Source organism: Apteryx rowi, unplaced genomic scaffold (genome assembly GCF_003343035.1).
Source record: "Apteryx rowi isolate R43461 unplaced genomic scaffold, aptRow1 scaffold_45, whole genome shotgun sequence".
Taxonomy (NCBI): domain Eukaryota; kingdom Metazoa; phylum Chordata; class Aves; order Apterygiformes; family Apterygidae; genus Apteryx; species Apteryx rowi.
In genome coordinates, this window is record NW_020450705.1 from 2,925,579 (window position 1) to 2,949,019 (window position 23,441).

Below are 23,441 nucleotides of genomic sequence, written 5' to 3' on the forward strand. Positions count from 1 at the left end.
GGGGGGGAGAGAGTGCCTGCGCGGGGGTGTCTTCGTGTCCCTGGGGTGCGGGTGTCCGTGGGCAGGGCACACGCGTGGGGGTCGCGCGCGTCAGGAAGTTGGGGGGGAGGCAGGCGAGTGCGGAGGCTTGAAAGGCGCCGCTCGCCTCGGGACTTTGATCCGCCGAGCGCCGTCGGGGGCCCTGGCTCGGCGGTGAAGTTTCGCTTTTCTCGCCGGAGCCGCTTCTCGTGCGGCGATGGGAAATGGAGAAACGGCCCCGCGCGCGTCTTCGGTGGCGGCCGCGCGGCGCTGAGCCTCGGGAGGTGCTCGCGGAGCAGCCCCCGCTGCGCCGCGGCGGGTGTTCTTGTGGCCTCGGTTTTGGTGCTGCACCAGGCAAGCCGTCCTTCGGGAGGAGCGTTTGAGCGAGGACCGAAGATGTCTCCTTTGCGCTGTTATCATTGGGTACTTATTTATTTGCCTCCGTGTGCTTGTGTGAGATTAGAGCAAGAGACTGGAATCAAATACTTGGGTTTTGTTCCTGACTCTGCTGTAATCTTTTTTTTTTTTTTTTTTTTGAATATTCACGTACTGATTTCTTTATGAAATGGGTGGATGCCTACCCACATCACTAAATGAGTCCGTGAAGAAAGTATGCAAATCCACGAAGAAAGTAGGCAAATATAATATAAAAATATAACATGCCGTTATTTTTATTTTTGCATGCGTAGAGGTGCACGCGCACACCCATGCGTGTGCACACACACACACATATATATATATATATAAGGTGTGCAAATGTTTTACTTCTACAATAGTTATATTATTTTCACAGACTGACTTCGAATAATCTCTGTTGTTCTGTTGCCTGCCCGGTTGTATGTGGGGGGAATCCCCAGTTCTTGTGGCTGCGGTGTTTTTGTTTCTTTGTTTTTAAGCAGCAGCTCCTGAGAAGTACAGGAATCACTTTGTTAGGTGAGTGCTCTGTTTATTGGGTGCAGAATTTAGCAGTCAAAATGTCTTTATTTTCATCATATTCAGAATAAACGCAAACCATGTACCAAGCACAGCCCTCCTGACAAGACTGCATGTTCGTGATTTTTTTGTCAGCCTGTTTATTTTTAGGGTCTTAGTGCCTGTTTGTAGAGAATAGTTGTTCCATCGTCATAGCAACCAGGCTGAGTGTATTATAAACATTATTAAAGGAAACCTTTTCCATCTTAAATGAAACTTCCTTTTTATAATAAAGTTAGGGTCAGCGTAAAACGTTAAACCTTTTGTTTGAGGTTTATTCTATAGCGTGTTGCAGAGACCTGACCCTTATGCGTAAACAAGGATGCTTTTACTTTCAGCAGCTGTATTGTGCCTGTTGAAGCTAATTTAGTCTGCTGTTGGTAAACACTGTGTGGCAGGTAAGGAGGCAGCAAGCATAATTTATTTGAAGAGGAGCTTCTATGGAAATAAGGATTTTATGGCTTATTCAGAAACATTCACATCAGTGTTAGAAACCCATCAAGTAAATGATCAAAGGTATTTGATTTTTTAAGTTTACTGTTCTGTTTGTCCTGGAGGCTTCTGTGCTACTTCTCTTTAGTCTCTTATCCCACCATCGGAGATAAAGAAGAGGCCAACTCTCGATCATAGTAAGGTAAAGCAGGGGAATGAGGTCTACTGCTCATAAAACTGGCCACCTTGGGGTGTCAGTCGTCCTCAGGCAGAGATGGAGGATCAGAATGATTGTAGCAACTGGAGGAAATACATGGCCTGTGTTTTGAAGTCGCCCTTATTAGCCRTGTTCAAACAGGTTAAAACATTTTTAAACGGCAGGGTGTGCTAGCCAAAATCATGTTCGTTAACAAACCAGACGCCATGTCTAGGTCTAGGTATCAAGGTTTAAAAACATCTCCTTGGCTTATATACTGCTACCAACTTAACAGTCTTCTACCATAACTAGGATGGGAATTCTGATGCTTCTGTTGTCCCTAGTGGTTTGTTTTCCATTGCTTGTTTGCTAACGCAGAAAGGTTTTCTTAGGGATCTGAAAGTGGAGAAGACTAGCAAATAATAACATAGAACAGGAAATACTTATTTTTAAGACGGGAATTAAAAAGTTGAAACAAATTGCTTCTAAAGCTCAAAATATTTGCAAACATCTTAATTTCATGTATACTTGCAACTTATTTTTTGAGCCAAGAACACCAAACTTTTTGTGACATTTGTTTTACGTAAATACAACTGTCAAACTTGGAGAAGGATTAAGCAATGAAAACTGTGGAGCAGCTCTTATCATGAGGACATCCTCTAGCGTTTCCTTCCCAGAAACTTCCTGCCTTGATAACCATGGTTTCTCTTTCAGAACAAGCTTATTTTCCGGACTGGCTTGGAAACAAGGGTGCAGTGAATACCAGAGCCAAGGGGAAGACTGGMATTTGCTGGAGTTTAGGGTGTTTCTCCCCCTGCCCCCCCCCCCACCCCCCTGATTTTGGTATATATTAGAGAAAGTACAATTTGAATACATCTTGAGAAGCTACCAGTATTTGGATTTTTAATGGTGATGTGACAGATGCAGAAATCTGAATCTCCAGTTCAGTTCCATGTGAATAGTAACTTTTTCATCTTATACATAAAACAGGCTTTTAACTGGTGATTAACCCCTTTTCAGACACTAAGCTAACAAAACAAGTGATATTGGCAAAGGTAATTTAAGCATCTTTATGATGTGTTGTGTGTTTTGGAAAAGGACTAAATACTGTAGTTCTTTGCTTGCTTCCCATTACGCCAGAGCATGTCAGTAGCTAGACACCAGTGTTCTGGAGAGTGCTAATCTTGGAGAGTGGGTTTAATGTGTGCTGGGCAGCAGGTTCTTTCTAAAATGAATCAAAATTGATAAAATACTAAAAGTACTAGTTCCAGTGAGTTGCTTTCCCTGGGACTTGAAAATATTTTGTGAAAAATTTATTAGTAGTGGGATATTTTAAGTGCTGTGCTAATGAAATTATTCCTTAGTTGTATGTCGATAACTATTTAATTAGATGCTTCATCAGTAACAACATGTTGCAGTTCTTTCTCTTTACTAAAATAAAAGCTGATGTTGGCTATTTTCTTTTCTGCTATTTGAGTGTTTCTGCTTTCTTAGGAGGAAAGGAATGGGGGGAAGAAAGCAGCTATTTTTTTATTTGTTGACTGGACAAGATGCCGAGCAACCTGATCTAACTTTCAAGTTAGCCCTGTTTGAACAGGGAGTTGGGCCTCATGACTTCCAAAGATCTCTTTCGATCTAAATTATTCTGTGTTGCTTTTTTTCCTGGAACAGCTATCTAAGGCCTTGTCTACRTGGGGGTATTGCACAATGTAACAGGAGTTAATGTCTACGAATTCCTTGTGTTCACGCACCGTGGCCATCTTAATCTATTTAGAAGTCCCGGGAATAGTTTTGTGCAAGCACAGTAAAGTCTTAACAGTTCAGGTTTGCTGCACATGTGCAGAGTGCTTCTGTGTTGTGTGCACGCCACGTCCTGCTTTCCTGTAATTGCGTGTAGACTTAACTTGCTCATCTGCTGGCCCCCTGCATGTCTGACTTGCAGCTCTAAGCACGAGGCCCCCAAGCCCATCTCTAAGTTGTTGTTGCTGTTCACAGTCTGTTTAAAATGGAAGTATTTGTTTTAAAATTAGCACTCGGGGAAAAGGATTGACTCTTATCTTTTGGTAAATTTTTATGCTTTAAGGTTGGTGTATGCGTACATGAAACTGATTTTGTTTCTGGCAATCTTCAAACAGTATCTTTTGTGGCACTGTCATCCTGTGTCTTTACCTTTGCTCTATGCTGCTTTCAAAGTTGTCTTTTGAGATGTCAYTTCTATGTAAATATCTGGACAGCTATAACTGTCCCATTTAAATACTGGGTTGTGATGAGTTTGTCCCCATCATGTAGAGACRGTGTGACATCCTTTCTTTCTCTCTGCCTTGCACCGTCCTCTGTTTCTGTGTTGAGTCCTGAAGAGCTTGTAGACCTGACTGGACTTTTTCAGTCCACCTGGAGAAGTCATCAATGTGCAGATGTTCATAAGAGGCTGTTAGAACAAATTAAGGTGAAAGATTACTCGAGCTCTTCCCAGGGTTGAGTCAAAGCACAGGAAGCCTCTGAAAGACCTTGAAAACGAGGGGTTAGGACAGAACCCCTGGGATCCTGCTGCTTCTACCTTTTTGAGGCCTGGCTGGCTCATGCCTTGTGGGGACACATCTAGGTGTCYGTCTCCTTTTTGTGAGCTCAAAGAGCTGAACGCTTAAAGTTGTTTTGCAAGCTAGCTGTAGGCCACAGCAGAGATTACCATATGCCACTTTCTAAGCTGTGTCTCCTGTTTGTGGTGCCATCCAGTGATTGTACTTCCTTCCACAAAAGATCTGCAAAGTCTTAAAGCTCTGCATTCAAATAGAACTGCATGAAGCTTATTATAGCAGAGACCCGTGAGGAGAAATCACTGAAAAAGATGCCGGTCTTGTGTTCTGGGTTTTTGTAAGCTYGAGGCTTCGTGAGGTCAGGGCCTCGAACAAAGCTGCAGCAACACGAGAAGCCTGAAGTTTGCAGCATTTGTATTTAGAATACTGCAGCCAAGTTCTGTCAGCTACTCTGTGTTCTTCAAGGGGTCATCTGTAGGCGTCAGAGAAGATCTCAAGACAATAATAGTGCTCTATTTTAGCATACTCATTGCAAAGTATAACTGCCCTCTGCCTCTAGCAAGTATTTTTTCCTTACACTCAAATGGTGCAGAAGTGGAAAGGCCTCATCACAAATAGCAGTACTGCATCTCTGTCTAATTCCTTCATTGTCTTTTCAAGCGAGACCTTGTTCTTTCTCCATGGACTCTCATAAGGAAAACAAAATTCAGCAAAAAAGATAGTTTGCAGTGGTGTGCTGCAATTATTGGTGTATTCATCTGGAAGAAAAAGCAATCAAACTACTAGGATTTTATGCTGACAGGGAGCTATGCTAGGAGATTGATGCCTTTTCTTGAAGGGAACCACAGATTTGAAAGAAGACGAAATGCTATTTGCAAATCATGACAGAAGTAACATCTTGCCATTGTCGGTATAGAGCAGGAGTGGGCTCGCGGGTTCCTGTCCTCCTCCTGATTTCTTTTAGCTTCTGTAGCTAACAGGCCTGTAACGGGAGGGTGCAGTTACTGCCGTATGTCTGAATAAAAAGGACGAGAGGATCTGCTGAATTCCTTCCAATACCCATGCAGAAGGGAGGATGCTTTGAGTATGTGGCCCTTAAAAGGGCTACGGTATGGGCAAAAGTCTTTGTAACAGCTGGTCCCCCTATGACAGGCTGCCAAGTGCCGAACGGCAGCCGACGATGTTCTCAAAACTAGGATAACACAGGGTGCTAAAATCACTGTTTAATCCATGTGATTGCAAGGCCTTTTCGTGAAGGGAGTCAGCCTTTTTCTGCCCCAGGTGCTGAAGAAGGCAGAACCTTTTTAGCACATTATTCAGAATTGTTCTTGAGTGTTTTTCTTTGTTTGACTATACCTCGGCTATACTGATTTTAATTTTACATCTTGTGTGTGATGTGCTTTTTCCTGCTGTTTCCTGAAGAACCAATGGTTCTTTGATGCATTTTTATGCAATGCCAAAGCAAGCTTAATAAAAATATTAAATGAGATATGTCTTGATTCATAATACAACATTGCGTCCCATACATGTATTATTCATTCCCAGCTGCAGATTGCTCCTGGCCTCAGTAGGAGCAAGATCCACCTGTGTTCCCATTGCTTTTGACCAGCTTGGGTGATTTTCTGGCATTCCCTTTGTCTGTATATAATCTTCAGAAGGACCATACTCTTATACTCCCAGTTATCCTGAGGCCTCTCTCTGTTGTTTTTTGTAGATGTGCACAATAAATAAATATTTAACAGCGAGGGATAGCCGTTCTTCTCATAATCAATATAACCTATACCTTAACARTTCAAAAGTGCTGTTTGCTCATGTTTTGCAACAACTGAGGATTAAGTAAAATTTCTCCTTCCTGTTGTTAACATGTCCAACATAAGACTTTATACAGCAGGGGCTGCTGAGGGTATGTCAGTATAAATGATGGAAGGAATCACGACACCTCTAAAGCCTATAAATTCTGGAAACATCAGTGGTAGTTTGATCAGTGTATTTTGTTTGATCCAGTATAGTCATGCAAGTGTGCTGCTGGGAAGTATTCTTCCAGGCATAAAGCTACAGTATTTGAGATTCAGGCACTCTGAACTCTTTAGAGAGGAACCACGCTACTATTTTGGTAAAGACTCCTTGGAACAGCATAGCTCATCATGAAGAAAGGTTTGTTTGTTTGTTTACTTTAATCTTTTATATATTCAGTAATTTCAGTCACTCCAGCTGTACTCGGCATTGCTGAGCAGCATCATGTATCTAACTTGATGCAGTAACAGCCATAACCTAGGCGCTAGTGCTCGACTGCAGTAGAGGTTGGAGAGCTTTGAGATAATAATGTTGAAGTACTTCTCACTAAGGGGAAGCACTGTTTTGGAGTTACGGAATTTTAATTCTGGGATGAGAGCTGCACAGATCTCTAGGAAAACAAAGCCTTTGCTGCTCTAAAATTTTTCTGCTAATCTAATTCTGTGCCATTACCTCCCATTGCATCAGTCAGTGCTATTTGGTGCAGGGCTGCGTATGGTTCTGAAACTGCTGTATATAAATGTAGCGTGGGAATAATCACTCAGCTTCGTTCTCCTGCTCTTTCTCTGTTAACACATATCACCAGTATTGACAGCTCTGCAGAGTGGCAGAATCGTGTCCTTATGTCTACACAGCCCCAACCGCATGTGCATCATCCTGACAGAAGGACGAGCCCGCGATTACGATGCTCCGCAGCGTGCGGGGTCCTCTGTGCTGCCCATAGGCAGACACAAGGCGTTACTAGCAAAAGTGAATACAAGTTGGAGGAGAAGTCGCCAAAGGGTTTTAATTTGGTTCCCTGACCCAGAAGTCCCGTAACTTTCAGCTGGGATTCCAGTGCGCTGCGGGAAGAGTCTCAAAGCATAGAGTTCAGCAGCTGATGTTTTCTTAGAGTACTGAGCAATTAATTTGGGCAAGCGTGGAGCTGTATGCATGCAGTAATTAACAAGGAAAGCACCTTAGGCCAGCATAGCAAGGTGGTGTGGGTGTCCTTCATTTTGAGATTGTTCCTTCTAATTGCAGCAATTTAACTAACTTGATCAATGTAACATCCCTGTGTAGTCATGTAAGTGCCATTAGGCAGGTATTCTTAAAAACAGGTTAAATGAACTGGGCTCTGCCCGAAAAAGTACCTGCCCTAGGGCACCTTATTTAAATAAGAATGCGGAGTCCTGTGTAAACTGTCAGCAGTAATCCTTTTACAGGGCTGACTAAATTCTGAAGCTCTGACATGTAGACTGCTCTCTTCCTTATATAGGGCTGTCTTCTGGTGGATAAGAGCTGGGCAGTAATGGGATCGGAATAAAAGGCTTTGGTAACAAACTATGAACTGGCAGTCCTGACTGAATCTTGTCTGTGAATATATATGTACTTCAAGGGATATGGGCAGGGGTCCCGCTTGCTGAAGCGGCACTTGGGGTGTGTGTTTCAGAGCCGATCCTTGCAAATAGCATTTGGTCGTTTTGTGCTGCAGATTCACCTGGGTAGAAACCTCTATGCTCTTTAGGGTTGCCTTTGTTGAGCTTGGTCTATATGGGAAGAATCTAGCAGTTATGCWTATCAAAATATTGCCAGTGTAGGTCAGTGTGAAGGTTCTTATTCCAGAGTGGCTGGTTTTGTTTTTATTTCACTGGAAGAAGTTTAAACTATATTGAGAGAAGCCATTCTGTTCTGAAATAAGGCAATCCATATAGGATATTGCATTAATAAAATTTAACCTGTTTTAATTCACAGTGTAGCTTATACTAATATAACTCCCATTGTGCAGATAAGATTATTTACTGTTCTACCTAAAAATGTCTGCTGAAGTACTGTCTTATGTAGTCAGATATGTTCAGGGGAAAATGTCATCTCTACTGCCTTGTCTATCCTTGATAAATCTATACGGCCACAACTTCAGTGCTAGTAAACATGCTGGAAGTGCACTGAATCCAACTGACAAATGCTCGTCCTAGAAGGTCTCAGCCTAAAAGACTGATGTAGGTAAGATACAACTGGGGGATCAAGAGAAAAGCAAAAGAGAATTTGATTTTTTTTTTTTAACTTTCTTGTTTATTCTCTTAGAAAAGGCAAGGATGAAATCTGAAAAAAAAATATTTGAATGAGAGGAGACTGGAGGTTGATACGTCGGGTTGAGAGGGCCTCTTACAAAGAGGCAGTAGAAATATGAATATAGAAGGAAAAATGAATTTTTTTTACTGTTAGGACCTGCTGGTCACTTAAGCAGTTATTTGATCTGCTGTCCATTTTCTTTTAAAGGCACAGAAGTTGGAGGTGGGTGCAGGTAAGGAAATGAGGAGGAGGTGAGTGGGGGGGTTGATTTTACCCAGGTGCACCTGAGCTATTTCTCATAAAGCAGTACAAGTCAGAATGGGTGAACATGGAGCGACTTAGAAGTTGTTTTTTTTGGATAATGACTCATTGCAACTTACCCAAAGTGACCTGATTTAGTTAAATGAGGCTAAATATAACCCATGTGAAAAGGACTGACATGTGGGAGGAGACGACAGCAGTTGGCTCTCAGCCTCTCTGTTCTGCAGGGAACATCTTTCACGACTGGTGACTAATAATTTTTACTCCTGCTGCCTTTGGAAATAACATTTCTGCTCCTTTACCACCTTCTAGGGAGACGAAGAAAATGTGCTGTTCCTAATGTGTTGCCTCTTATCTGCCTTTCTGAATTTCAGCTTACTGCTATGGACAGTGCTATCACCCTGTGGCAGTTCCTCCTCCAGCTCCTCCAAGAGCCTCAGAACAAGAATATCATCTGTTGGACCTCCAACGACGGGGAGTTCAAACTGCTGCAGGCAGAGGAGGTGGCCAGACTCTGGGGAATCCGCAAGAACAAGCCCAGTATGAACTATGATAAACTCAGCCGTGCTCTCAGATACTATTATGTGAAGGTAACCAAGCCCATAAATCCACCTCCAATCCTTATCCCTCTTACCAGCTTCTGCCTAATGAGCTTTCCTTCTTTTTCCATTCTCTTCAMGGAGATAGGAGTCACTTTTGTCTCCCAGGTTTAAGTGAGGTGTGCTAGTTTACGTTTAGTTATGTTTATTTTATTTTATTTTATTTTCATTTGCACCTGGTTTCTCCCCAGTGATAGTTTTATAAGGGTCTAGGTAGCTTTCTGCAAAATGTTTTCTCTTTTCATTTATGTCTTTGCTAATAGGAGTCTTTCTGTGAATAATAATCCCCTTTCTAACCCCTTTCCAAATGTATGTGTCCTTGCAAGGGTTAAAATCCTGAACACTCCAGCATAAGTAAGGAAAAAAAAAAAAGATAACGATGATCAAGATGGTGAATATTGCACCATCTTGAGATCTTTTCTATAATCGTCTCTACAAAGAGGCTATCAAAATATGGATTTCCAGTGAGGCAGCCCCAGAATCTTTTTCTTTTCCTCCTTGTATTCAGAACTGCACCTATAATGTGGATAGTGGATTTGGTCAAGCTAAGCAAAATACTTCCCTTGTTTAGCTAGTGTCTTCTAATGACTTGTGAGAGCCTTTCATTAGTGTACAGGTAATGTCGAAAAGCTGAACTAGAGTTACAGTGTGGGATTGTTACCTTCATTTCAATAACCTCTCAATAAGCCGTTTATCCCACAACTGTTATTGTGTGGGTGTGTGAGATAAGAAAATAAAACACAGTTTCTGAGGAAACTGTCAGTTTGTAGCAGGTGGCATGTTGCTTGGAGTTTATTATTGGGTAGCACASTTTCTTTAATCTGACTTTGTACTGAGAAGTCTTAGCGATAACAATTGTACAACAAATAATTGTCTTAGGTTGAAATTGCATGTCGCATTTCAGTTATGGACAAAGTTTGACAGATGCTACTTTGTGGCATTGAAATTGCTGATTAGCCTACATTTTGCTGATTAGTTCAGCTATTTATTTTCTTTTATTGTCATTTTATTAAGAATGAGGGTGGTTTGATTTGATGCATTAGGCCTCAGTTCTGCAAACCTGTAAGCCTTAATTCTGCAGGTTCTCTTGTGTGTAAGTTAGATTATATGTATTGTACCCAGATGAGTGATCATGACTTAGACGCAGGTAATGGGATATCTTTTGTTTTCTATATGGTCTTTTAAAATATTTTTAATAGAATTGCTCTTCAGCTTTAAAACTATTGTTAGTACATTTAAGGTCAGGTTAAACTCACCTGCTTCAGTGTTCTGTCTGAGAGCTCTGGAAATGATACTTTGGGAGCATAACTAAATTGCAAGAATCCAGTGTATATAAAAAATAATAATAAAAAAGCAGTTTTTGAATAAAGGATACTGGCTATCTAGACTATCTAATTCTTCAGTCTATTTTAGGCAATGTTTGTAGCAAGAAAATTAATCTGCAGAAGAGCTAAAAATACATATCTTCTTACCCACAGAATATCATTAAAAAAGTGAATGGTAAGAAGTTTGTGTACAAGTTTGTTTCCTATCCGGAGATTTTAAATATGGATCCACTCGTGGTGGGCCGTATAGAAGGAGACCCTGAAATGGCTGGTTTTGCAGAAGTTAGCAGTGCTCCAAAGGACGTGGAAAACTGTGGGAAGGAGAAGTCTCAGTCTTGTGGTAAATCCTCCAGCCGCAATGACTATATCCACTCAGGCTTGTACTCCTCTTTTACTCTGAACTCCCTGAACTCTTCCAGTGTAAAACTCTTCAGGTCCATCAAGATTGAGAATCCAGCTGAGAAACTGACAGAGAAGAAACCTGCTCAGGATCCAACACCATCTGTCATCAAGTTTGTAACCATGCCCTCCAAAAAGCCTTCATCTGTGCCCCTGGTCTCTGCCGCTTCAACTGTTTCCGCCACTTCAACTGCTTCTGCCCCTTCAGCTGCATCCTCTCTTCCAGTGGCATCAGAAGAAACTCTCCAGACCTTGGAGACTCTTGTTTTACCCAAGTTAACTGCCCCTGAAGCTCCAGCACCTTTGCCAAACTTAACTACCAGCTTCACCCCAACTCCACCTGTATCTTCAGTTTCTCCCACTCTGCAAGTTCCTTCTACACCTCCTTCGCCACCTTTGAGCTCTAATCCTGACCTGGACATTGACACGGACATAGAGTCAGTGGCTTCTCAACAACTAGAGCAGGCTCAGAGCCTTCAGCATCAATCCCCAGAGCCCAAAGAGCAGGATTCATCTGTGCTGGAGAAGGAATTTGCCAATCACCTCTCCAGATCTAAAAAACCCAAAGGGCTAGAGTTGGCTCCCACTCTGGTCATTACAGGCAGTGATCCAAGTCCGTTGGGGATACTGAGCCCTTCTCTCCCAACTGCTTCTCTTACTCCAGCACTTTTCTCTCAGGTAACCTAATTCCCTTCCTTAAGCTTCCTTTTTTATTTATTAACAATAGTGGTTATGTTTTAAAACAGTAAGAGAGGACAAGTGAAAAATTAATAGCCAGTAGATCATATTTGGGGTTCTGAAACTCAGGGTGTCACTGCCTTTTTTTATAAAACAGAAGTTTGTTCCAGAACATTTATAATCAATGTTAGCTTTCACCCTAAAGTGTGCCCAGTGGTATGGCAGCTATACGTGTCTGTGCAATGTTAGCRTATGGAGGCACAACCCAAACCAGCACCAGCAGGATCATTTGTAAATCTTCCCAGGGTGACAGGGAATTCTTTCAAAACCCCTAAACCTTGTCCATGTCTTTCAGGCTGATTTTGAAAATGGTTTAAAAATAAACAGAAGACCACTGAGGTATTCATTTAACTGTGTTATTTACTTGTTTTAGTGGCCATTTGCTTAAGACAGAGTGTTGTGACTAAAAGTAATGTGAACAGCTGCATAACTAGGGTGTTATCACTGTGTGGAAAAGAAAGGCTTTCATTCCTCATGGAAGATTTGGAAGAGAATCGGATCCAGCTAAGCTGTTGCATTGTTCTGTATATGTTTAATCTCTTTCCTTTAATAAGCTGGAGTTGGAAGGAAACTGTAGGGAAACTGCTGATTGAAAACTAAAACAGCTAAAGACAGGAAAAAAAAATCAAGTGTAGTTGCTCTTTTGGCACCCTTTAAAGTATTTGGCGGGTGAACCTGGAAAATCCAGTGTTTTCAGAAGTTGGATTTAATTTCTTTTGTTGTAGCTGACATTCAGTGTCACCCAGGTCATGCGTATGCCCAGTGCCTGCTAATTTTAAACTCATAAATTGAGTTTTCCAAAATCACTTACAGGTGTCATACTGAATTGCACAAGTCTGGTTTACTGTAGGTTGCAGCAGGATTTGGCAGCTGCTGGGAGAAGAGGGCCAACTGCTAAGAAAGGGGAGGGCGAGCAGGATGATTGGTGCTGTTGCTGTTGGGTTTGAAGGGAGGAGAAGCAGCTTGTTGGAGGAGGTAGGAGGAGGGAGGAATGGGAGTCCCTGAAATTTGGATCCAACCCTACACAGCTGCAGGAGCTAGATTATTGTGGCTGGATTTACATATGCTACGTATTACTCACAGTGCAGGTTTAACTCATAGCTGACTTTCTTTGTATGTTTTGCAGACTCCCATCTTGCTGACCCCCAGCCCCTTGCTCTCCAGTATTCACTTCTGGAGTACGCTAAGTCCGGTTGCTCCTCTCAGTCCTGCAAGGTTGCAAGGTGCTAATACGCTCTTTCAGGTAAGCGCCGACAGGTTTAGGCAGCCTCTGCCGTTGAGCCGCGCTTGCCAGTACCTTTCTCAGGAGAGCTGTAGGCATCAGTTAGCCCAAAAATCTGATGGCAAGTTTAGGCCAGTAATATTTGCTGTGTAATATGTTGAGGCAGCTAGACGGTAGGTATTTCGGGACTTCATTCATACTTAGATTACTTAGCTAATTTAAGTTTGAAGTCCTAAAAAGTCATTTGTCTTTGAAAATTTTCTTTAATTCAAGGGATCATTTTATAGCCAGTAGAAATAAAATAGCAATTTGTTTTCTGTCCCCTGTGTTAGCTTTCGTGAGCAAGTTTAATTTTAGTGGACATTTACTCTGTTTTGTTTAAGTCTGTTGTAAATGTTGGTATTTCAGAAATGTATTAAATTAATGGTAGTCTGTGTTGTAGTTAGAAATGGAATTTTTTTTAGGTCTGTCCCTCCTGTAAAAATTGCCTTCCTGTACCTTTATTGGTTGAGACTTTACCAGAAATGGAATTTGATACTCTCTATTGATTCCTGTAATAGTTTGTTACAGCTTCTTCTGCTGAAATACATTAATTAAATCTCCCTGCTAGTAGGAAGGGAGATTTTGCATGTGTGATCTCTGCAGCAATGTGTAGCACAGTTCTGCATGATCTTAATATTCTGCTCTCTTCTGCTGTTTGGAAATTCTCAGCTTCACTGTTTTCAATACATATTTTTATTTAAGTAACATATTTTAAAGGTCCTCAAGTTGGAATTGCTGATGCTTTTCCCTCACCTTCCACTTTGGAACCAGAATAACCGTATCTGTTGCCTCATTCTGCTTAGACAGAGGATGAAATTTAAAGAATTGTCTTTTGGGTTTATATCCGTCATCTCCATGGAGATGAAGGGAGTAGCTTATATGTACTGTCAGAATAGGGTTTAAACAAGTAGGTCTGAAAATCCATTGGACCTCTTTCTCTATAAATAGCTGATAACGAATTGAGGAACAATTTAGAACATGTGTTTCCAGCAACCTGCATTAAAATCACTGAATTGCGATCTTACTGGTTTAGTGTATAGACTGTGCTCAGTGCAGAGGTTACAGGCTGTGTTCTTCCCTCTGCACAGTTGTGCTCATTATAATAGCTGGATCTGTACAGTCTGTGATGCACTGGCATTTAAAGGAAGCCAAAGAGATTCCTTGAAAGTGTTTTGGACTTTGTTGTGGGGGAGCTTCTACAGACACAGATATGAGAGGAACAGTAAATTAAAATGGCCTCTTTCTTAACCATTTCTGTTTTGTCTCTTAGTTTCCATCAGTGCTGAACAGTCACGGGCCATTTACTCTSTCTGGACTGGATGGACCCTCTACCCCTGGCCCATTTTCCCCTGATCTACAGAAGACATAGCACATGAACTCATGGAAAGGACATATTGGCGAGCAAGGAAAGATATGACACTTATATTTAACCATGTTTTTTAAACGAGCAATTTATAATTCCACAGAGATTATCAACAGTCATAGTTTCTGCCATTCCCAATTAAAATGCCTTTTTTTGCAAAATTCCCTTTTTTGAAGACCCAAATCGGGAATGTATATGCAAACGCCTTAATAGGAGCCAAAGCTCCAGTCTCTTCTCTTCCCTCCTTTGGAAGGCTTCACTATGGGTAAAGGGAATTTCAGTTTGTGTTGCAGTAGCTGAGTCTGCGCTGATTGCAGTAAATGGTATCAGAGAAGTCTTTTCTCTTTGACTCTTGGAAACCCTCTGTTCTTCTGCTTCCTGTGCTTGGCAAGAAGAAATCTAATCGTGATTGAAGCTGGCATTCCAGGAAATGCTAGGGAAAGGGGTGTGTGTGCTCGGCTTTGCCTTGGGGCCTGATAACTTCTGCAGCAACAAAACAGCTCGCGTCTTATCTGCTGTAAAAACATCTTGTCTTTTTGCAGGGAGCAATTTTCAAGGAATACTCAATGACGGTGTTATTGAGATATAGACAATTTTTGAATGGCCTTGTATACAAACAGTTGAGCCTCTCCGAGAAGGGGGCTGGTTAGCTTCTGGATGCTTCCCTGCCCTCCCTTCGGTGARGAGGCAAGGCCTGGAGACAAATGAACAGTGGGGTTAGTTCCTTTCAGTTCTTGGATCGTTTGAATGCTAAAGTCCAAACATTTCTTTTGCCAGAAATCTGTTATAAAGCCTGTAATCTGACTGCTAGAAAATTAGCAGAACGATGGATTTTACATGAGGTTTTGAGGGTGTGTCTGTACTTGGTGAGGTTGCTGCCTGATGCTAGAGCTTCAGACCCAAGCAGTGGGTGAGAACACTAACGTCTGAACATTAACGTTACTGCTCTTTTCCCACAGTTGAGACACTTGAAGTGGAAAAGCCCCTTTTCTCCCAGCTCTTCTCTCAAGTTTTGCTTTAAATCTATTGCTTTTTTTATTTGAGGAAGAACTGAGATCCAGAAGAGGTTAGGCTTAGTGTGTACAGATAGTTGAGAGGTGTCACACTGTACCAACCTTACTGTAAATTTGTGCTTGCTTATTTTTCTTGGTGGCTTCATGTGTATGGATTAGGACAAGATTAGTTTCCAGAGCCATTTGAAACACTGATGAAACTAAATTTGTAGAGAGATTTTAGAACCTCAGGAGGCCTTTTAAGAGAACTGAGGAATGAAAGAAAAGAGATTCTCCTCTCTCAGCCCCTCGGAGACTGGATGTCTTGGTCTGCTGGCGCTGGGCTACGTGCCCTTCCACTTTGGCCATCTGCTGTCAGGCAGCAACTTCTGTTTGCTACTCACATACGTACGTTGAGTTGGTGATGCAAGATAATCTTCAGCATAAAATGTTCACTAGAAAACAGAGACCATCTCTTTGCTTTGACGTCCTCGCTGGCTGTCTTAGACGGAAGTTTTAATGAGCAGAGAAAGATTGTACCTTTAGAGCAAGAGAAGCTGGCGTTGTACTTCCACGTAGTACACCTGTCTTACGGATCAGTGGTGAACTCTGCTTTTGCGAGTTCTCCCTTTGCCACTTTTGCAGACTCTGAATTCACTTTAATGCATATGTATGACAATACCCTAGACCGAATTTACTGCAGTGACATTATCTTTCTATATTCTAGCATTTAAATATCCAAACCACTTAGTTTGTTTCTGGTGTAATGCCCTAGGGAGTTGGGTGTAATGGTGTTGCTTTTCAGGCATTGTTCATGCAGAAAGTCCCCTGTCCAGTGGGAGGCTGGAGAAAAGAATATGCCTGTCTTTAGGTGGAGATAGCAGGGAGTTAGCTGATGTAGTGAACCGTCTTCCCGTTAGGTTAAGTCAGAGGCATAATACTGCTCCACACTTTAGACATCAGCAGATAAAGTTCCTGTGCCGGTGGCTCTTAAAATGACAATGTGCAATATTGACTTTTTTTTTTTTTAATGCAGAAAGAAAGCTGCAGATCATGATTAAGAGCAGGCATCTGGAATTTTCTGGTTTGCATGATGGTTTATGAGTCTGCTCTAGAAAATATATATAGCTATATATAAATAGCAGCACTTTCAATGGTTGTATTAGGTTGGCCAATTTTATACCCACTGAGTGTGTGGACCTGACAGCAACATTGCAGATTAGGGTTAGAATTTAAAAATAATTAGCACTAAAGACTTGCAATTAAAGACTTGCAATTTAATTGCTTCCCCTTCCTTGTCCCCTATGGAGAAAAGCCAAGTTTATTTGTTTAAAAGTTGTGTATGTGCACACATGCACTTAATTTTTTGTAGACTGTATCACTTTGAGTATAGGTATGCAAGAGAACCAAATGCTGATGTAGCTCGTCAGTTTTGCTTGGCCTGGTGTCATGCTCTTCTCCAAGTAGTTTCCTAAGATTGCACTGCCATAGGTGGTTGATGAGATACACATTCGTCTTTTCTTTGGGAATACCTTCTTCAGAGAAAATTAATATGAAAATGCAGCCTGTATGTGTTGGTTTCATTCTGGTAATGTCCAACTTCCTGACCGATAGCACTGAGAAGATGGTTGCTTTTGCTTCTTAAGCACATGCCTAGGAAAATAAAAGTCCCATATAGGATTATAATCTCAGGAGGCAGTTGGCAAAGCAAGTTGGAAGGATAAGCGAGGTTGAGGTGGGAGAGCAGATGCTTGCTCACCTTTTCTCCATTATAACTTTCAGGTTACTTAAGGTAATGCTGTCTTGCGTATGCTGTCTCGTTAAACACACATTTACTAACCAGTATATAACTGCCAGCTTTTCCGAATTGGCACATTCCTGACAGAGCACAGTGTTGCTGTGACTTCCTTGGAGCTTGGTTACATGAATCGCTGGTGCGCTACCAGCTCATTTCTGGAGTATTTTGCAGCTTGTTTTTAATACAGTGTAGGGAAGGTGGGGGTTAATACAGGCTCTCTGTTAGTTACCACGTTAGCTGTTTGTAATAAGGGTATAATACCGTGTTGGTTTAAAAAAATTAATAGTGCAGCATTACCGAAACATTTTATTACATTAAAATTCATGTTGCTGAAGTAGCCATGGTATCCTTGACTGCTTGATAGTTTTTGCAGTGTGATGGTTAATTCATAGATGACAGTAGAATTAGACTGGATGAGCATGGAAGCTGAACATCTGTCTTGCTTCTGGAAGCCTCTTTTCCATGTCACTGCTGCTTTATAATAGCACTGCGGACTTGAAAAGCTTGTGCTGCTGTTGCTGTCTGTGCTGCGTCTGGCTTTTTTTGAGGTCCTGAACTGCGGGATGCCACTAGCAACACGTGCTGCTAGCAAAGGCAATCCACGGGAAGAAGAACCGTGTTAATAACACCCTATGGTTATAGAGCCATACTTGTTTTGCCTCTACCTGTTTTCAGAGAATGTAATCCTAGTAATGAGGATGAGGGAGGAAAGTGTTTTCCTTAACAGTAGCTTAAGTCTAGATCCTTGTTTCAGGAGACTGGTCTTCAGCAGTGTTTGCTGAATGTTATTCCTATGCACTGTCTTTGGCACACTGAAGTTGCATTTTGCAATAGGTCAGGAAGTAATGAAATTCCTTGAATTTGAGATTTTGTTGTATTCACTTAGTGTCCAAAGACTTCAGTATCCATGCAATCGTTGGCATAATGGAGCGTGCATTATATTATGAAAGGCTTCGGCTATTCAGTGGTTTGTCTAGGATAATTTCACCTTTTGATATGTTTTCAACCTCAGATATCTAGCAAATAGATTGTTTTTGTTTTTTATAGTGTTCATTTTAACCCTGTGAAGGCTGCTTATGTGTGTATCTTCCTTTACACAGCTTTTAAAAATGCAATCATTGTAACGTAGGAAGACTCCCTCGTGATTTCAACTTTCATGCAAGAACCTCTGCAAATTGAGATCGGATAAAAGAACTAGACTATCACATTGATACCATTTCTCAGGTGACCTGAAATGCAGAGTTCTGATCCACTTCTGTAGCATTTTTCTAGTGCTGCATTCAGAAGCCTACAGTTCTGACAGTCTACTGGCTATCCATGTTTTATTCATATACCTTTTTAGTTACTTTTTTGCTACTGTTTTATAGCATTTTTTGTATGTACTCATGTTTTACTATACAATTTAACCTCTTCCTTTTTTAATGCATACTTGTTTACAAGACACATCTCAGTGTTGTATCAAGAGGCTATCTTGGTATTGTCAGCTATGGAATAAACTACATCAGTAGTTAAGGAACATTGTCAAAGTTGACAGATATTTTAAAACTTGATGTTTGGGTTTTGGGTGTCCACAACAATTCTGTTCTGTTTTGTTCCTTAATTCTCCTGTGTAAGAAGTGTACATACCTTCCGGCCTCTAAGGTCTTAGGTATGGATGGTTTATTTTGTCTTAATAATTATGGAGCATGGTATTGCAAACAAACAGCCTGAGCCCCACAGGATCTTGTACTCAGCAGACAAGTTGATAATCCATTAGAATTGCAGTCACATTGTTTAGAAGCTGATTTGGGACGTTTTAACGAGGTATAGTATGTCTTGCCTAAACAGGAATTTTTATGGTTTGATTGAATTTAATTAAACAGTAAGTGGCAATAGCTGCTCTTTAGCCTGAACAGTATTAGCAGATCCGCTTAATGTAGAAGCCTTTGGCTATTGCCATCAAGTTGAGTGGTGATTAATATGTGAAATGCTAAAGTTGATCTGCTGAAATCAGAGGCTGTCAGATGAAGATTAAAAGATAAAATGCAATGATGACAATTGTTTTATGCAGCTCTTCAGGGCTATTACTGCGAAAGGCGTTTTTCTTGAATTGAAATCTGTGGACATTGCACTTCACTTAGTTCGAGCTAGTAGTTACTGGCTCCATAGGAGCCCTTATAAAAGCTGCTTCTGGACAAAGAAACGTTTTAGAAAATAGAACCAAACCCTTTCTCTGTAGCCTGCTCTTGGTCAGAGACATGTAATATTGGAACCGCAAAGCCACAGTAACGGCAGTGCTGCCATATTTCTGCAATCTGTGTTGTGTATTGTTAACCCACCTGTTAAAATTTCCTGACTCTCTTGGTGCCATCTAAAGCAGAAAGATTAAACTTTGTCTTTGGGTGTCTGGTGGATCCTGAACTTAGAAATACTATCTTTGCCTTTGTACAAAGAACAAATAAATAAGGGAGAATATGTTCGCAGCAGAACGTTGATCCTTTTTGGAGGACGCGGCTTTGCTGACCATGACCATGCTTTTTAAAAAAAATATGATTTGCAAGGTAAGAAAGCTGGGCAGGGCCCAATGTTGTGTCTTGAATGTATATGCTAATGTAGTTCCCTTTTGGGGTAGCAAGATGTCAGCTTCATATATATTATTCTACAAAAACCAGTAAACTGACTAGATTTGATTTTTATTTACCCTCCCTCTCCAAAGAATGTTGTAGAAGATTTTGACTGTGGAGCTATTCTAGACAGCTGATAAAAAGCTTAGGCTGACAGCTGAAAACTTTGTTTTTTATATGCATCGTTTAACAGAGACTGGAATAGCTCTCTTCATATGAACATACATGTGTATGCGCCCACTGCTCGTGAGGATGTGTGTTCATGATGTATTCTAGCTTCCAGCCTTGTACAAATAGCGCTTACGGTGTATACTGAAAGTAAATACTGCACTATGCAGTTGCCACTTTTAAATGTTTTGCACATGCTGTTGTGGGTTTTTGGGGGGTGTAGTATTCAAGTCCATTATACCACAGTGTGGACTAATTATTTGCCAAAGGTTATTTTTAAATGCATCTTTGACATTGTTATATGCCACATCTTTCAAAAAGTGTCTTAAATTTATCTCTGAATAGTTTTATGTTCACGGAACAAAAATTTGACCTTTTTTTTTTTTCCCCCAAACATGTGCTTCTCAGTTGAGACCATGCGTTGCAGAAGGTTTTCATCTCAAAGTCTTTTCTTTTTTTGCTTTGTTTTGTAACACGGTAATTATGAACCTTTGGAAAACAGGGGTCTTGTAACGGAGATGCTGAGTGAACTGTGAGCAGTGCAGACAAGGAGAGCAGAGGGGAGGAAAGGGTGGAAGGCACCGTGTTTGGAGCCCGTTTCAGTCCTCGAGCAGTACCTGTGGTAGTGCTGTACTAATAACTGGAAACTCTTATTTTTTGGTTTTGTTTTTTTGTTCGTTCTTCTTTGAACACAGGAAGGCTTTGTGGATGGCCTCTGCATGGTTCCTAGTGTGTGCTGTGTGCTAGGGGGTTTACAATACCTGGGTTTGCTCTAGGCTCCTTGAGATGTGTTGTGGTTTTTTTGGCTAGCATGTCTTAAATCTTCAGGCTTTGAAACTGCTTTATAGAATTGTGTTGACTTTTTGTTCTGCTGTTGTTCAGTTGCACAGAGTTTTATATATATGATGTACTAGTTCTAATGTTAATTCTCTGTGAACAGGGTTGAGATTATTCATTGTAGTTAAAAAGAAAAAAAAAAAAAAGTTGTATTCTGAAACTCCCTTTTAAAAACTTGTTTGTATTCTGTTGCAGTGTTACCAGATGGCCTTATGTACGTCACAGTGTTTTGTGATAAGTACAGTAGCACATTTAATGCTTATTTCCCTCCCCCCTCTGTTTTTATAGCTGAGAAGTATATTCTTAATAAAAGAGATGAATAAATGGACAAATTCTAGTGACATGTACAGTAAGGATAGGAGTATTGGTTGTTCTCCTCTAATGTATATTAGGACAGCTGGAAATAATCTGAGACTGAAACAACTCTGAACAGGGATAGTTAACCAGCAAGAGACTTTGTCTTGGGAAATCTGAGACTTTTTTCTGATGGCAGGTTTGCATCGTGTCCCAGAGGCTTGTAAATCAGAGTAGGTCTGTTGACTTCACTGGAAGGGATCTGATTTAACCAGCTGAGAATCTGCTCCTTGCAGCTTTTTGTCTAATGGCTGAGACTAGACTTAGGGGAGGGAAGTTTAAGCTAAATTTTAGAGAACTTACTTACTTAAGCAACCTAATCAGCTATGATAATATGTGGCAGTTGTTGTTCTGTTTATTTTTAAAGTGCACATCTGTTTTGGAAAGTGACTTTCTGATGCTTTTAGTGTTACTCCTCAATTGAATTTTTAAGTTAAGCTGGGTTCTTTGAAAATCAGCAGATGATGTCTGCAGGCTCTTTTTGTACTACAGCAGCTCTGACATCTTTACTTAGGGTAAACTGAGGAGACAATCATGTCGGTTAACTTACTTACTCTTTAACTCTGAAATAGAGTCCATTTTACTTTCCTGTAAGTTAAGTAGAACTATCAGTAAAATTATATTGAAGTCAGCAGATAACATTTTCTATTACTCTTTCCAGAACAGAATTGCATTTAATATATACCACCAAGTCAAGAGATGAAGTAAATTTCTGTTACGGTGTAGTGAATGTCTGCTAACTTCCTACGCTGGAGATTTATTCTAGACATGGTCTTTCAGAGACAACTGTAATCTTACACCGCTTTGGTGCTCTGGTTATGGTTGGGTAAACCTGCCTGGGATAGAGTAGCTTCTCAGTCTAACATCTTTTTTGAAAAGCATACCTTATAATACAGAGTATCTTAATGCCATTGTGTTAAAAAAAAATGCTGGTATGTAATGCAAGTACATAAATAGCCAAAGTTTTCAGTAATTGTTCGGTGTTACTAAATTTGCTTTTATTTAACCTTTCAAGATAACATATTAGGAAGACCTTCAGCATGTTGATAGCATATTGAAAAAAATTAAGATCAGCTTTACTATAACAAATATGCAGTTATTTGAATGCATTTCAGGTGTGGCAACAATTCGGAGGGCAAAGTTCTAAGATACAAAGCTTACTTTGGAGGAGGTGCACTGTAATGACACTTCAGAGTATCAAATGCTGCTTTTAAAGAGTGGCATATTGGCAGTTGTTATTCAAACATAATGAAGGTCTTTCCTGAGAAATCAGGTGACTTTTCTATTGCTTCAATTTTTTGTGCAAAAAAAAAAAAAAATCAATGTATTGCAATCTTTTTTAAAAATGGGGTGGGAATAGTTAAAGAAAACTATTTTATGTAAGAACTGACAGAGGGATTTGCTTTGTATAATGCAAGCTGCTTTAAAAAAGCATTGTAGCAAATTATTCAAGTCAATCATATGTTAATAGTTATGTGCAACCAGACATGCAAAACAATTGTATTTTTTTAAATAAATATTTTTAACAAAGTTACGGATCTTTTGACTGTCTTTTCTGTAGAGGAAATTGAAAGCTACAGTTGCAGGGCAGCTAGCTCTGTGATGATGAGGGAGTTCATCGTACCTCGAGCTAACCTGTCTGTTCAGAGGCATGGGCTCCCCTACGTCTTGCTGAGTGGAGACAGCGATGGAGCTGCTGTTGCTAGCTTTGTAGTGCTGCACAGTCTTTTTGCCAGATCAGGTACTGTTTGTTTCGGGTTAAGATTTCCTTTGGTGAGTAGCTCCACTCTACAGAATGATGATGGTAAAATGGAGATTTGCATTATCAAGCACACTTTTAACAGAAGAGAAACTCTGTTCTGGCAATCGCATTTAGGCAGGTCTTGTCAATCTTGCAAGGATACAAGACTTTTATATACAGCTGCCATCCTCTGTACTGACATATATGTAATCTCTCTGAGTAGACTTCTTTCAGAATAAACTTCTTCATTTTATGGTTTCATGCTAACTTCCTCGGTACAGGAGGAGACAGTGCTCTCATAGGGCTCTATTAAAGACAGATTTTATTTTCCGCTGCAAATGGCCTTTTCAACACCACTCTTCTCATCCCAGCCATCTCAAGCGGAATAACAGTGGCATCCTGTGGTGCTAGAGAAGAATTACAGCTCATACTGCACTGGATGTGAGGTAGGAGCRCTACTGAAGTGCATTTAGGAGAAAGCCCCTAAACTCAGTTGCATTTAACATTTTCTCCCTGCTTTGGCCTAATCTGTGCTCGGCTTTAGGCGTACAAAGTCAGTTCAACAAGTCAACTCTTATGAAAGGAATTCTACAGAAGAAGCCTATGGCTGCTTGTGAAGGTGTTTTATGGAAGGTAAGAAAAATGGACATTCTAAAAACACTTTAAATTAAACAGCTGTCATAATGATTCAGTCTGAATTTGAGAGCCAGAACTATTTGTTTGAGGTAGTAGCTGATAATCCTGGGCCAGAAAGGGCTTAAGTTACCCAAGTCCAGTCATGC

The 23,441-nt window shown here is 40.7% G+C and overlaps 1 protein-coding gene across 3 annotated transcripts; it reads left to right on the top strand.

The window, feature by feature from the left end:
* The first annotated feature begins 97 nt into the window (after window positions 1–97).
* Window positions 98–19,853, top strand: ELK4 (ELK4, ETS transcription factor). 3 transcript variants are annotated; one of them, XM_026077323.1, is made up of 6 exons: window positions 98–441; window positions 812–951; window positions 8,853–9,068; window positions 10,556–11,479; window positions 12,666–12,782; window positions 14,074–19,853. In XM_026077323.1, the coding sequence occupies exons 3-6, from the start codon at window positions 8,862–8,864 to the stop codon at window positions 14,170–14,172; spliced, it is 1,347 nt and encodes a 448-aa protein (XP_025933108.1). In that variant the 5' UTR covers window positions 98–441; window positions 812–951; window positions 8,853–8,861; the 3' UTR covers window positions 14,173–19,853. The 3 variants fall into 3 exon arrangements, with proteins under 3 accessions (XP_025933108.1, XP_025933109.1, XP_025933110.1); XM_026077324.1 differs by lacking the exons at window positions 98–441; window positions 812–951 and adding an exon at window positions 8,049–8,148; XM_026077325.1 differs by lacking the exons at window positions 98–441; window positions 812–951 and adding an exon at window positions 8,434–8,449.
* The last annotated feature ends 3,588 nt before the right edge of the window (window positions 19,854–23,441 follow it).